The sequence below is a fragment of the Sipha flava genome, unplaced genomic scaffold (assembly GCF_003268045.1).
Source record: "Sipha flava isolate LNK unplaced genomic scaffold, YSA_version1 490_pilon_pilon, whole genome shotgun sequence".
Taxonomy (NCBI): domain Eukaryota; kingdom Metazoa; phylum Arthropoda; class Insecta; order Hemiptera; family Aphididae; genus Sipha; species Sipha flava.
This window is the reverse complement of record NW_020273314.1, coordinates 13,013-29,094: the sequence shown is the minus strand read 5'-3', so window position 1 is coordinate 29,094 and position 16,082 is coordinate 13,013. Positions and strand designations below refer to the sequence as shown.

At 25.8% G+C, this 16,082-nt stretch overlaps 1 protein-coding gene across 2 annotated transcripts; it reads left to right on the top strand.

Annotated features, from left to right (window-relative positions):
- The first annotated feature begins 1,267 nt into the window (after positions 1 to 1,267).
- LOC112690150 (androgen-induced gene 1 protein-like) lies at positions 1,268 to 15,387 on the top strand. Of its 2 annotated transcripts, XM_025564092.1 has the most exons (5): positions 1,268 to 1,815; positions 8,472 to 8,612; positions 11,771 to 11,988; positions 14,588 to 14,756; positions 15,299 to 15,387. In XM_025564092.1, the coding sequence occupies exons 1-5, from the start codon at positions 1,642 to 1,644 to the stop codon at positions 15,317 to 15,319; spliced, it is 723 nt and encodes a 240-aa protein (XP_025419877.1). In that variant the 5' UTR covers positions 1,268 to 1,641; the 3' UTR covers positions 15,320 to 15,387. The 2 variants fall into 2 exon arrangements, with proteins under 2 accessions (XP_025419877.1, XP_025419876.1); XM_025564091.1 differs by lacking the exon at positions 15,299 to 15,387 and having other exon boundaries at positions 1,269 to 1,815; positions 14,588 to 15,009.
- Positions 15,388 to 16,082: the final 695 nt, after the last annotated feature.

The following is a 16,082-nucleotide window of genomic DNA, read 5'->3' as shown; positions in this document are numbered from 1 at the left end:
GTTTATTTTTGACAAGTGATATGGAAGAAATTTTAGATAATGGAGTAATCACAAGAAAAAATTTTACAGATATTTGTACTTCATTTTATAAGTTGTGTATAAATTATTTAAAGGTATGGACTGCTTCATATCAGCACATATCTGAATTAAATACTTTATCATGGATTTTTATGTTACAAACAAATTAAATAAGCTGGTCAAATTTAAAACTGTCAAATAATTTTATTGTAAAATAATGTTTTAAATGAAGAACTGTTTGAACAATTTATGTTAAATTATTTTAAAAATTTGTTAAAGAAAAATCTGTAGAATGGCACAGTTTAACTTTTGAAGAAAAATGAATATCTAATCATATAAAGAAACAAGCACCGATTATTCTACATGATTGAAATTAGTGAAATTTGCATTTGCATTGCCTGTTCTAACAAGGGCACCCATAGGAAAATTCTTAAGGGTGTGACAACATTTTAATTTATCAATCTATTCATAAATAGGAATGACCCACGATATAGGAAGGGGTTTACAATTTTACATTATACTATTACATTATATATATATCACACTGGAAGACTATATAATAATTATTTAACCAATTTACCATAAAAGTGATTTATTGAAATTTTTATTTAATTAATAATATAAATTAGACACTTTAAACATTAGATATTTATTAAAATATTAATTTACAAATATTATGGTTGTGTACACACACAATGGCTTAAAATTATAAACGAAATATTTAACTCAAATAAAAGAACTGTAATCTTATTATTATCTTAATAATCTTACCATATTATAATCTTTGTTATATTTAAAATATTGAGTAAGCAGAGAGCTGGGAAGGTTCATTTTTCTTAGATTTAATTACTGTAAACAATTAATAATGAATATCGAAATAGCTAATAGGTACATACAAAGCTCAAGTGTTTGGAGGGGTGCCTAAAATTAAATATCCCGATTTTTAATCTCAAATAAATGGCAGTCCCACTGTAGATATAAAAATATTTGGTGGAAGGAATGAGGACGCTAAAAAAGATTCTTGGCACCGGGCAGTGTTTATGCCAACGGTACTGATAGCACGTTTATATAGTTTATATATTTATATAAGTATGGAAGGGATTGGGAAAACCGGTATGACGTCAAAGTGATCGGTGGCGGTGTTGTAGCGGCGTTGGTGGCGGTGTTGTAGCGGCGTTGGTGGCGGTAGCGGATACTCGTCATTATATCCGATCTGCTTTATCGAGCATGAATGCGCACGCGCGCACAGTAACATACGTGACCCCCTCGGATGACGGCGGCAGCGCCAGAGACAACGACTGTGTGACGGCGACGGACACACACACACACTCACTCTCGCATGTACGCACAAACGCGCACACGCAAAAGTGTATTATATGTTCATGACGACCGACATCGCTCACTGCTCGTGTGTTCAGTGATCCTACGCCGTCCGTCGCGTGTTTATGGTTCGTCCGTTGTCCGTGCGCGTGTCGTTTTTTCTTCCCGCCCGTCGCACATATTTTCGCGCGTTCCGTCGTCCTCCCCGATTTCTGACTGAGCCCTCTGTTTGCATTACGGTTTCGCACGTTAGTTACCCGCCCCAACCAACCCTCCTGTATCGCCGGTCCAACCGCTCTCGCCATGAGTCTGGCGTCGTATTTACCGGTGGCCAACGTCGCCGTGCACGTGGCCGGCACCATCATGTTCGTCTCGTCCGTGTACTATAATTATTTCCATGTCAACGTGCCCACGAACGTGAATCCCATCGACGATGCGTTCGGCGGCAAGTTCAAGTACCTCACTTTTTTGGACGGGGTAAGCAACTGAAATAGAATGATATATATGAATTACACGTCCTGAGCGCGCGTTTACTTGCGCACGCTAAAGCGGTGATATTTACGAACCTTATTATAAATTATGCTTCAAATCGACACTAATCACTCTCAGGAGAGAAATAAAATGTCACCTAGGCAAGCGATTCACAACTTTTTTTCATTCGAGCTATTCTTGACAATTTGATTTTTTTTGTTTTTTAGTTCGATGATTGCAAATAATTTTACTATTATTATTTAATATTACATTGTAACACATGAATAATTCAAAATTACTCTTCACTTGGGTGACAGTAGGTTTTCTGAACTCTAGGTAATAGTGCAAAGATGGTCTTAGACCACGAAAACAATGCATTAGACACATTCGGTTCATTCATGAAGTTCATTTTCAACTTTTCACATTCAAAAATGTTCTCGAAATATAAAATATTGAAAATTTCTATTTCAAAGTATGCATATTTTCAATTGATACCAAAAAATGATAAACATATAAATATATAAGTAACAACTTCGTTACTTACGTCAATAAGAGCAAAAACGATTGTTCAGGAATACCAATTCCTTTGAAATTGATTCTTATTAACCAACTTCACCAAAGGATGACTCGCAAATAAAAACATAATTTGTGCAATTGCGCATCACATTTATTATATTTTGACTACATTGGTGTGAATTTGGCGCATAATACAGTTTGTCAACACAAAAACACTGATCTGTCATTCTCATTAGAAGCTGGATTAAACATACTAAATTCTTGTTTCTCGCACAGCCAATATGTTGCTTGCTCTAGAGTTGGAATGCCTTTAAATCTTTACACACCAAAAGATTCAAAATAGTTTTTATTCGCTAGCATTATAATAAAAAAGTTAATAAATAATCAAAATATCCTTTTTTTTCAACAAATAAATATAATTTTTTTTTTTTTTTAGTATAATATAGTAGAACACGTCGGGTTCCCCTTGTGTTTTATATTTGATTAAAAAAACTCAAAGAACCTTCTTAAAAATATGTATGAAGCTTGATGCTGAACTAAGGCTTAATGGAGTTTCAAAGGAAACAAATTCATGGGCATTGAATTCATAATGGGTAACGAATTAGCTACTTAATGCCATAAAAAAACTAAAAAAATATTCTGAAAAATGCGTATGGGCTCTAAGTGTTAAAAATCATGTTCCTAAAAAACGTACGAACATTATTTTGTTTGAATGATTATAATAGTTCAAAAGATTATTCTAAAATAAATTAAGTATTATTTTAAGACAAATGTAACCTTCAGGAAACTATTTCTGGAATCGATAAAGTATGGTTTTGTAGTTACGTAAAAATCTTGTAAATACAGTTTTAAAATCATAAAAAAAAAAAAAATAAGAATAATTTAATGTTAAACTACAAGTTACAACGTATTTATAATCTTTTTATTCATTTTTGAATAATTCAAAATATAATATAATAATACATACAAAAATGTATGTAAATTAATTTATGGTTACTTTAAATAATTGGAAAAATCTATTTACAATATGTTATGTATTTTTTACGTGATAAACTGTGATTCGTTTGCGCCCTTTTTTTATATTCTTGTACTTTTCTGGTACATTTTTAAGCCATTTTTAGCCTCTGATTTAAATTTTGCTTTGAATTACACATATATAATTTCATTTTGGTTTGACATTTTTATACATAATTCCAGTCTTCAAAATTCCAAAAAATTAAAGCTTACCGCAGGTTTAATACATATTACATAGAGTGGTTATGGCATAGGAGTATGCTTGAAAGTTGATACATATCCAAACTAATTCGGAGATTAAACTTTTTTGGAAATTACAAGAAACTTAAATTGTAATTTAAACTTTGAGTTTGAATAACAAAATATTCCTTATTAACTAGCCGGCGTGATTAAATTAAACTACGAATTATAATCATACTAGATGCTATTTAAATATCAAAAATTTTAATCTTTAATGCCTAATATTGATTTTCAGATTTTCTATTAAATACAAGTTAAAATTAATAATTTAAATGTAATTTTGATGTAATTTTAAATACTATTGATCATGCAGTATGATTCTGCATATTATTACACTACTATTCCTATTCCTACAAGTGAGTTACAAGCTAAATTTCAGCTCAATTGATTAAACTACACCTCAGATATTCATTAAATATTAGTAAAATCTCTGCATTTTTATTTGTCAATTGTGCTAGCACTTCACTCACTTAATTCCGTCCTAAAAAATATGTACGCTCATGATAAGTCAAAGGTAGACATTCTGCTTGTGACACTGCAAATTGCAAACGTGAAAAAATTACAATAAATACACATTATTGTAAAAATTATTACGAATTGTTAAATTTTAATTGTATAATTAAATTGTTTTAAGCTTAAAATTGTTTGTATTATTTATTATCTATTTAACTAATTATATTTTATTGTAAAGTAAACACAAATCAAATAATTAAAATTAAATATTAATATTGTTATTCGCATATTAATTTTATGAGCGTTTCAGTTCGTAATATTTTTCATTTCGAGTATTGGTTAGTTAAGGAAAAATTATTTACACTTAATAAATTTTGATTAAAATAATTATTCTGAACATAATATTAATTAACAATAAAAAATAGTTAAAATAATATGTATTGAATATATTGAATATGTCTCAAAATAAAAAATTAAAAAACCTATCTAATCACTGTTGTTTAGGATAATAATAATTATTGTCAATTATTGACAATATAGAACCGTTGATAAGCTTATAAGTTTCAAATATTTTACACTTATGCAGAAAAAACGGTAATATAAATATTTATACGGTTCATAATAATTTATTTCAAGGTCCAATATGATTCGTTAGTTATAGATACATTTTTTCAGTATTATACGGTGTTCGAACGGACTTGACTTATTATACAGTGTTGTGCAATAAACCCTTCATTTATGGTTTGGGGTCAAGTTTATGATCACAATAATTTTTATATTATACATTTTAGATTAATATAGATAATATAAACTTGTGGTTTTATCGTTCGTAGATTATGCACATAATGAGTAGTGGGCTGTCAACAATTAAACACGTATTCAATAATGGGAATATTTTCTTAGATAGTTCAATTCAGTAATTAAAATATCCCTATAAAAATTATTTTATTCTATTTGAATTTATTAAGATATTTAATGTAAATTCTTTTTTTTAGTAACATATGTTTTATTCACTATTTAGTAAATTATTTACAATTTCGTATACGAATTGGTTCCCAGGTCGTCCGTCAAGTGTTAATTAAATATATTTATTTTGAAAATTAACTTGTATTGTAACAAAATAAATATAACTTTTCATAAACTTTATTTTAAGAAAATTATAAAATAATATTTTATATTTTTACTTGTTACAATAAAATCTAACCATAAGATAACGATTTCAACATTTTTACAATTTTTATAATTATGATTGAGGACAGCTTTCTCATTATTTTAATCATTATTTTTCATAAATGATATACTTGTACCACGGATATATATATATATATATATATATTATTTAAATAGTAAATAGTAAATAGTATATATATCTGTGATTTGTACTTACTGATTTTCCTAATATACATAGAGTAAAACTTCTAAATACCGGACATTGATGGTTGTTGCAATTTTGACCGCTATTTAGTGGGAGAAATTTTATTTTTATTAAAGTAGAACTATAAATTAAATTAAAATAATTTTTTTACGTTAATCTATTATAAACATCTTAAAAATTAACATTTATGAAAAAAATACGTTCGTATTGGCATCACAACACAACTAAATAGGTACTAGACAATGCATTAATCACAACATTTCTTCAACGAGATATTTCAACGAGATAAAGATATACTGTACTGCAGGGGCAGCCGCCAAATGGTCGATCACGGATGATTTCAGTCAATCATGTTAGAATTTTTTTTTAGGTCACGTGCACTTCAACAATGCCCAGATCAACAAAATAAATATTAATATGTTCATTAGACTTAAGTATTTAGATTTTAGAAATTATTATATTATTTTTAGTAATTAGTAATTAGTTTATAATACTTTATGTATATTTATATACACTTTTAGTAAGTATGTTTCTTAATAATTATAATTATTTAATAATAAAAATTTTTTTCCAAGAAAGTCGATCTTCAAAGGTGAAGTAAATTTTTAGTAGATTGTGACCGAAAAAAGTTTGGCCAGCTCTGTTGTACTGTATAATAATCTATGTAAAACTTGATGTGGAGCTTTTATTTAGGTATTACATAATTATTCTTAACTTACAATAAAAATTAAAATTTTTATAAAAATATTCGTTATTTAAAGTGTTCCGTATTTAAAGATTTTTCTATAGAAAAGCAGAGAAAAAGTTCCTGTTCCCAAAAAATTGTTCGTTATTTAGAAGTGTTAGTTAAGGGTTCCCCCTTAAGGGTATATTATTTAATAGTTTTTCAGCAATTTTTAGGAATTCATTTATATTCACCATAAAAACTCTTTAATTTCTTGAATATTTTTTACATTAAAACTATTTTCAAATAACGTAAGCTACTTTATTATTTTTAGTAGTTATAATTTATTGTTTTTTATTCATTACGAATACCTAAATACATGTTGTATAACCAGTATATAGCAGTTTACATTATTATTAAAAAGGTAACACATTGAATTGCTTTCAAAATTACCTCACTGTGGTTCATGGTTGATTTCTTATATAAAATATAGAACAACACAAATTTGTTCTTAAATTATTTATAATAACATAAACTAAACCGCATAATTTAAGTAAACACATATGTTTAAAACATATTATGAATGTCATAAATTATGATTTTTAAAATTGTATTCATTTCTTAGGGTAAATTATCCAACTATTTTAATTTATTTGAATACAATTTGTTTATTGTATAGTCGGTTACTGTAAAATTTTAAAATATTACATTTTACTTTATTTAACTTTTAACTTTAACTGTTTTAATACGATATTAGTAAAAAGAATTGTTGTTTAAATTAACTTACATATTGTTATTTTATTCACGTGGATAAGAAGAATACAATAAATTGTATTATAATGATTTATTATACTTTGGAATTTTATAATACCTATCTTTAGCTGGTCAATTTAACAATAGTAAGTATATTCGTAAATATATATTAATGACTAGGTACCTAATTATTACTTATTATTAACTATATTTATATATAAGTATAAAATATAAAGTATAAGTATATAAATAAAATTATTATTATTATTATTATATTAACTATAACTATAAGTTATGTTATTATATTTTTTCCTAATTTAATTTTAGTACTCACTACTCAACAAATGTTTGTTTAACATCAATTCTTGATTATAAATATTATAATTGATACATTTTAAGCAAAAGCGGTTGAATGGTAAATTTATTAATATTAAAAAAAAATCCATGCAAGAATGACTTATATTACACTATCGTGTTGTGTACACTGTGTAGGTGTGCGCACGGGGTGAGCCGGGCGAGTCTAGACTTGACCGGAATTTTTTATGGGGGCATAGTACAATTTAAACTAATCATAGTAAAATGTCTATATATATTTTAATATGTTCGTGGAAATCAATTAATTGTATTTATATCATTTGATTTTAAAGAATTTAAAATTATACTTTTAACTTCAAAAATATATGTCTAAAAATTAGCATTATAATACTTGGTTTTATGTATAGATATAAATACTACATTGTTTTTAATTTACAACAAAATCTATTATGTTGAAACGTTAGAAAAATATTAAGGGTACTGTCTAAGTATTGTGGATTTTCAAACTTTGATAATACAGGTAGGTAATACAGTAATCAATAATTATTGATTTTGTATTACGTCTAGATGCCATCATGTGTTAAATTGCAATTGGACTTGAATTTAAATGGATCTGATATTTGTTGAATACTGAATCGCTAACTATAGTTAATTACCTAATGGAAACAGTTAATATAAATTTTTTTTATTTAGTTGGTCAATAATTGTGAATTACACACAGACATATAAACACACCAGTGTACGTACATACTGATTGTTGAAAAAATAATGTTAGAATAATGAAATAATAGAATTACAAAATAACATACATAAAAAAATACATACATACCGTAGAGATATTTTATAGAATATGGTTGTGTTAAAATGATCGCTTTCGTTACAGTTGAATCGTGTCCTTTTTTTATTCATAGAATAATATACTTTTTAGGTAATTCAGTATATATGTTAAGCTATGTAACAGAATAAATAAATATGTACAATAGTAATAATAAATACTATATTTGTTTTTTTTTCTCACTACCAATTGGTAATGGTATAGTCTCAAATCACCATTCTACTAAACTAAATAACAACATATTTTTATTAACAATCCGCCCGAAAGAAATGTATGGATTAGAGTCAAGGTTGTTAAAATAAAATGATTCGGAAATAGTCATTAGCCATTACTCATTACATTTAGGTTATTGTCATACTTTACCGCGTATAACGACATAATTTTGATTATATTCCCATCTCTAAAAAATACAATTTTAGCATATTATTAAATATAAATATTATTTTTAATATTTAAATTATTTTTCATATTAATTTATATTAATTTTATTTTTATAGTGTTTTCAAGCATTGTATTTTGTATTTGCTTTGGTCGTGGATGTTTTTCCATTGGTTCTCCCATCTCAATCGTCAATCTTGGAAACATTAGTTCAAGTGAAAAACTTTTTCTTCGCCAGTATTGCTTTTCCATTAAGTATGGTAAGAAATTTTTAAAATATGTTACATAGTTAATATTAATTTTCAATACTTTAGAAGTATATATTATTTTTTTTAAATTATTCATATTTAATAGTTAGTTAAGTTGTTACCAATATTTTATGTTATACATTTTTTTAAAATTATAAAAATGTTCAGAAAATTTATCTCTTTAAAAAATGTATTTCAAAATAATAGCCGATAAGTTAGAAATACTATCTTGAAATAAAAATGTGATACTTTCAAATTAAAATTTTTTAAATTTTAGTAAATTATTAAATTAATTAATTTGAAACACTATAAATAAAACCTTAGTCCCTTTTTTTATTATTTCTTTTTAACTTGAATAAATATTTTTAAATTATGAAAATGTAAGATTTTATTTGTGCTTAAAGCTGAGCAAGTTTTAGCAACAATTTCGAAAATGTTTATTTTAATTAAATACGTCGACAAAAATAATGCAACGTATTAAAAATAAATAATCATACAATATACTTATGTATGATTATTTTAACGATTTCATAATTGACCTCATGAGTATGGCCTTATAAATATAAACGATGTAATAATAATATACATCAGGTGTTAAATATATTAACATCGGTTTATAATATCAAAAAGCCAAAAGTTCATTAGTAAAATATTTATACTAATATGCGTATTGTTTAATTGTATCTTATTTGTTTTAAATTAAATATAATTACATAGATTTATTGCTTATTCATATTTTGATATGGTTCATAATTATTATTTTACGTTAAATTTAATAAATAATTTAAATGATTTGATACATGACCTAGTACCGTCATATTGTATAAATACTTTATAATAATTTAGGAGAATTTAAAAAACATTCTTACTTACTGTCTTATTTTAACGTTTATAAATATCAAAATAAAATTATTAAATAATAAATATACATAATTGCATTCGAATAACGAATTAATTAATGGCTGAACTATATAATATAAATGTTATGAAAATTTAGTTCTGAGTTTAAGATAATATTTTAACCAATTCGAAAAGTTATTATTTCTAAATAATGGTAAGAATATGAATTAAATCATATTAATAATTTGTAAGTTTACGAAATTAAACATTTTAGTTTTCTGAATAATAATTGGCAAATATTGATTTTTATATATTTAAACCGATAACACTCAACTTGAACAAAACGTAATTCTACTTTGGTTCACAGTTAATATAAACATTATATTAGGTATTCAATTTGGATTAGATCAGTGTAGGAATTACTATATAAATTATATATCTGTACAAGTTGACAAGATTCCGTATTACTTATATGTCATAGGATATTGCAGAGGCGTTTTCAAAATTTTCTTATAGTATAGAAAATACCATGTGTATGTATATAAAGATAAGTTGTTGTGAGATGTATAAAACACATTTAAAATATAAAAAATAAACTATGATAGTTTTCTACCGCTATACTATACCTCTTCCCCCTAGAACACATGTATTATCCGTTTTGGCTCTCAAAACATTCTAATCATTTTTAATGGTTGTGCTTTTTCGAATTATAAGAATGGTTTTCTAATATAATTATCTTAATTAAAATATTTTATATTTCATAAATAATTACCAATCAAAGAAATTATAAAACTTTTTAGCAAATTAATCATCATATATATCAGTTACGACATAATTTGTGTACGACACACAAACAAAATGTGCAACCTGTTTATATTATACATATAAATAATACTTTATTTTGGAAGCGTTCCTAACTCTTGAAGTTATTAAGTTGAAAAATAAATGTAGAAAAATAAAAGAACCATTGGTAAATTTGGCTTCTCCGATCTGTAAATGTTATGTTTGAAAATCTAAACCTATGTTATGAAAATATGTGTGCATATTATATTATTATTTATGTCAAATTTAAAAATAAACTAAGGATAACAGATATTATTAGTATTTTATTTTGTTTCTTTGCCAATGATGTAAAATGTTGTTGTCAAGACAAATTTATTTTAAATATGTAAATATTCTATAAAGCTATATTATCAATAGAATTTTGACTTATGTAATATCAGTAATCGTTGTAATTTAAAGAATAATATATTCTTGCGGGGATTTCTGGTTTTGGTTGACCGGATGTTTGGATGAGTTAGATTGTACATTTTTTATTACGTTTTATCATGGCAAATTATTTTAAACATTTTAACTTGAACACATTTGCAAAAACATTTTAAAATAAATATATTAGAGTTAATCTATGCATGAATTTCTATTAATGAATTACGAGTACATTATTCAGTATAGTCTAATTCCTTAATTTATTTAATTTCTTCTAAAGTTTTTACCATATTTTATAATTAATCATCAACTCGCTGTGTGAAATTTAAAACATTAAATTATGGATTGCAAATTTATTTTATTTTTAACAAGCCCCTTACAATTTTACAAACACTATTGTACGATATCGTTGAAATTATATGTTTAATGTTTATTTTTTCGTGGTCAACGAACATGAATACAATTACAATATCGTAATTATATGGGTGATATTAATCCGCCCGACCGACCGTATTCCAAATTGATTGAACTTATACCGCTCAATAAACCCGACACGGTCGCGAGGTGCGTTACTCGCAAATCAATTATAATGCAATTTCATTTTTTATACAATATAATTTTATGATAAAAGAAAATTATTTTTAAAGCAAAACCTCAGTTCATAAATTGTTCTATAACCCGCTTTGACTTCAATAACTACGTAAAACTGCTACATAGATAATGAACAATTGTGTAAAAAAAAGTACGCAATATCATAAACTAGGAAATGTGGAAAATAAAACATAATTGTAAAAAATGAAAACAGATTAATTTATCTTTCGAATAAGACCAAATAAATAGTTAATTTTAATAAAATCTGAAATATGTGTACACTATAAACTTACATATTCAATTTATGAAGCAGAGTGCTACTGTACTTAAGTTTTTATATTTATTTATATTTATTTTATAAAACATGAATAGAAAATATACAGAATATTATTATTTAATTTGTATTTAGATGTAGTCTTCAACTTCTATAAGTCTAACTATTGATGTATACTTTTTTTATTACAATAGTTTTTTTTTTTTTAAAAAAAAATATGTTAATAAAAAACAGTATAAAATTATTACTTTGTTTTCAGTTCGTCTCTACGACATTCTGGAGCTTATGGTTTATCGACCGAAGTTTGGTTATGCCTAAAGACCTTGACCAGTATTTCCCAAATTGGCTGAACCACACTATGCATACATTCGTGTTTGTCTTTGCCTGCTTAGAAATGATCACAGCTTACCGACCATATCCATCCCGCGTTTTAGGAATGATCACACACTTATGCTTGCAATTATCTTATTTAATATGGTAAGTTTAATTAATAATAATTAAATACTAATACTGGCATAATATTTAAAAATATTATTAGTTTAATTTATTTTGTGGTATTTCGTACAAAAATGTAGTCTTTTTGTTTATTTAAGCCAGTATACTTAAAAGTTAAATCAATGTTAAAATAATATATAAACCACAACTTAATTCGTGATACGTATAATCTACAAATATATTATGCAATGATATCTTAAGCCGGGTTTACACGTAACAATAAATCGTTACAATGTAATTGACAATTTATCGTCGTTTTTATTGTACCAATTTATCGAAATAGTGAATATTGTTTACACGCTACGTTTTCTTGTAAACTCAAATTGTAGCCATAAATGGTTGTTAATATTTTAAAATTTAGTCGTTATTATACTGTTGTATTGTATTGTTATGGTGTTGTACCAATATTAAACTACACATTAACTGTTATGAGTTATACGATACTAATAGTTATTCCGTTTTATAAATAATTAATATCAGTATTCATAATTATTAAAACCATGTAGAGTACGTTGTTAGAATCAAAGAATGACTATTTTCCGTTAAGTAACATAATTTGTTATTTGTTTACATTTAATTTTATTGTTTTTTTTTCATAATAATTTTTTTATAACATTTTGATGTGTGATATTAGTTATCAAAGTACCATCATTTTATGAAACAAAGTAGAAATATACAAATAAATACAAGTACTTAAAACAACATTCTAGAAACTTATATAATCTCTAGTTCTATTAAAATATTAAAATTATTAATCATTTTAGAGACGTAATTCCTATTTGTTGTTTGTTGGTTACTAACAGGAGCGTATTTAGACTTATTTCTCGGGGGGGAGGGGGGGTGACTTAAATTTTTCTTTAATTCAGGTTCAAAATTTACAAATAAAATTTTTGGTAATATTTAAATTAGGTGAATTCTTAATATTTGTGGTTTTTTTTTTTTTTTTTTAATCTAATGCCGGTCCACTTAGAATGGACTTTTGTGTAGTTCTTTTTTAACACCTATCTGTGTTTTGAAAGTTTCGCTTATGTTTAATTTATTTTTTCACTAAGTATGGACCAGGGCTTAAATCAAAATAATATATATTGTTTACCGTTATGGGACATTTAAACATTATAAACAATTGAGCGTTTAACGCTATAAATAATTTAAACGTTATTCAATTTAAGCGTTTTAAACGTTATACAAATTTAAACGTTTAAAAAATTTTCCGTTTACCGTTATTGACAATTAAAACGTTTTCAAATGTAGTATTTAGTAATCAATACTATGTAAAACATTACATATTTTAAATATTATATTATATATATTGTGATTCATTTCTCCAGTGGCTGAACAAATTATCTTTCAAGTTGACGAACGTCCCAAAGGATAGTATGTATAACCGGTAAAACGTTTATATTTCTGACCCGTGCTAGAAAATAAATTTAATAAACTACATATACCTTTTATGAAATATAACATACCGAAAGTTCAGGTTTTTAACATCACTTCGTACCCTTATATAACCCGAAGTTATTTTAATACTGCTTAAATTGAAAACCAAGTGTAATACATGCCAAAACTCTTTTGGTCATGTCATCGTATAATGTTTTGAAATGCCCCAAATGTGTTATTTACATAAAGTAAACACTAATTTAATTTAATTTTTAAATATGAAACTTTTTTTATTATAATAAATGAATAACTATTATCAAATTATGATTTTTATTTATACGATTGTATTATAATATATTTTACAGTAAAAACACTATAAAAATAGCTTATAAATACGACCCAGTCAATTCTTTTAATAAATATACAAATTAGATTCATACATAATAATATAAATTATAAATTTCGTAATTGATTTTTCTAAAAATCATTACTATATATATATATTTATCAAATTCATGACTATAAACAACCCTTTATTAATGAAAAAATATAAATAAGTACTTATAATTAGTTTTTTTAAATTTTGAATATTTACACATTATATTTACAATATAATACACGGGTATATGAACTTTTAATACACGTGTACACGAACTTTAAAAACACGTGTAATTAAATACACGGGTATTCCTACATATTATTATTTAATGTTCGGATTACGTGTACACGTGTATATCAATACACGTACCAAACCGAGAGCCCTAGTTTATACTATGTATAATGTATTGTTGTATGAGTTGTTATCATATTTTAACTAATTGTATAAACAGAACATTATGCAACGTATACAATGCCATTGAAGTCAGGCACGTAAATAAGTGCTTATTTGGGGAGGGGACGATTTACCATTGTAATTAACCTTCTTCAAAATGATTGCGGTTTAAATAATTTGCAATAAAGTGTTATATACCGTTTATCTTAATTCATGGTTACTATAATACGGCCTTTGGAGGGGAAGAGCGATTTCTTTTATGCCTCTCTAAATTACATGCTTGATTGTAATACTGATTCACTTGTTATTTAAGAAAAATATATTGATTCAACATAAATATACTTATCAGGAGCAGTTTTAATTTAATTTACGATTATCGTTTGTTTTTCGTTTCAATAAATATTTCATGACAATATTTTACTTATTTTACAGGATTCATATTGTGTATAGCCAGTGCCATATGTGGGTCTATCCGATCCTTACTCAGCTTAACCTACCATTGAGATGTCTATTCTTCCTGGGTACATTTGTCTACACATCTTTCTTGTACTTGGTCGGTGAATATTTCAACAAATTCGTCTGGGGCTATCAACCTCAAAAGGTACAAACCCAGTACGATCCTTAGATATGAAGTCGAAAAAGCTCTTTATTACTATATATTATTATTATTATTATTAACTATTATATAATTATTACTATGATTGTTTTTTTTAATTGGCGAACATTTGATACAAATAATCGTTCGATTCAATGATGAGACTGTACAACAATGGATCTTTTGACAAAATTGTATAAGATAATATCATTATTGTTTTGTATGGACATGAGTAATATTATTTTTTTCCATTGTTTTATTATTGTCTATTAGTATTAATATTTTTATTGTGTGTGTGTGTGTGTATCAGATATTGGATATAAAATAATATTGCTGTATTACATTTTAAACGATGATTTTTCTGTTTGATTGTATTTTTCATTTATGAAAACGATTTATTACGTTCATGGTTTATCATGCAACATTATAAAAAATTAGTTTTAGGTGTAGTCATCATTGGTTATGATGTTTCCGTTATTAATGTTTTTGTATCTTTAAAGCTTGTTATTAATTATTCTAACAAACTTGGATGTTACGTATGTTCGCAGGTTCAAGACAAACGACAATAATATGATTTAACTATACGAATTCATATATCAAAAAATCATTACCAAATAAATAATTTATACCATCTGTTTATCGTTTTACATGTTTCAATGCTTTATTTTTTGCTTAACAATGCATGCATGCACTTATTTTTGTGATGGTTTGACTAATTATTTTTTACATCTGCATAATGGCAAACTGTAATATCATAACTGTTACAATGGAATTTAGACTTCAACGTTTAGATAGTATTACTTTATATAAATATATGTATATTTATATACATATATGTATATGTATGTATATTAGTATAAAGTTATATAATTCACTTAATTCCTTTTATTCATATACATTTAATATTGATATTGAATAATGGCGCCGAATACGAACTTAAGGTGGTGCATTTGCACCATATAAAATTAGAGGATGGGTATAGGTGACCAGAGTAGGTATATATCATTTTGAAAAACTGGCTCTTAGTAGCCAATAGGTAATAGGTACTAAGTATGAATTTGATAATATGTTGATCATTGATGGCCAAATAACTGTAGAAACAAATAGCACAGATATTTTGACCTTGGATCTAAAAAAAAATAATATTTTTGAGCTTGTCTTGGTAGGAATGGATGGGTTAGTGGTTAGGATTTGTGTTTGCACTACCTACTAAAAAGTATTTCGACGCCATTAGTACTGAGGAATAAATTAGCAAATTCATATTTTGTCATTATCTAGTTACAATAAAATATTAATGTCCTCGGTCTCAACATGATACGTTTATTGAAATCA

What these genes read in the sequence shown, in the direction of transcription:
- LOC112690150 (XM_025564091.1), top strand. Translation starts at nt 1,642, where the DNA reads ATGAGTCTGGCGTCGTATTTACCGGTGGCCAACGTCGCCGTGCACGTG. An exon ending in ACCTCACTTTTTTGGACGGG is followed by an intron (nt 1,816 to 8,471) that starts GTAAGCAACTGA and finishes TTATTTTTATAG; the next exon opens with TGTTTTCAAGCATTGTATTT. An exon ending in TTGCTTTTCCATTAAGTATG is followed by an intron (nt 8,613 to 11,770) that starts GTAAGAAATTTT and finishes CTTTGTTTTCAG; the next exon opens with TTCGTCTCTACGACATTCTG.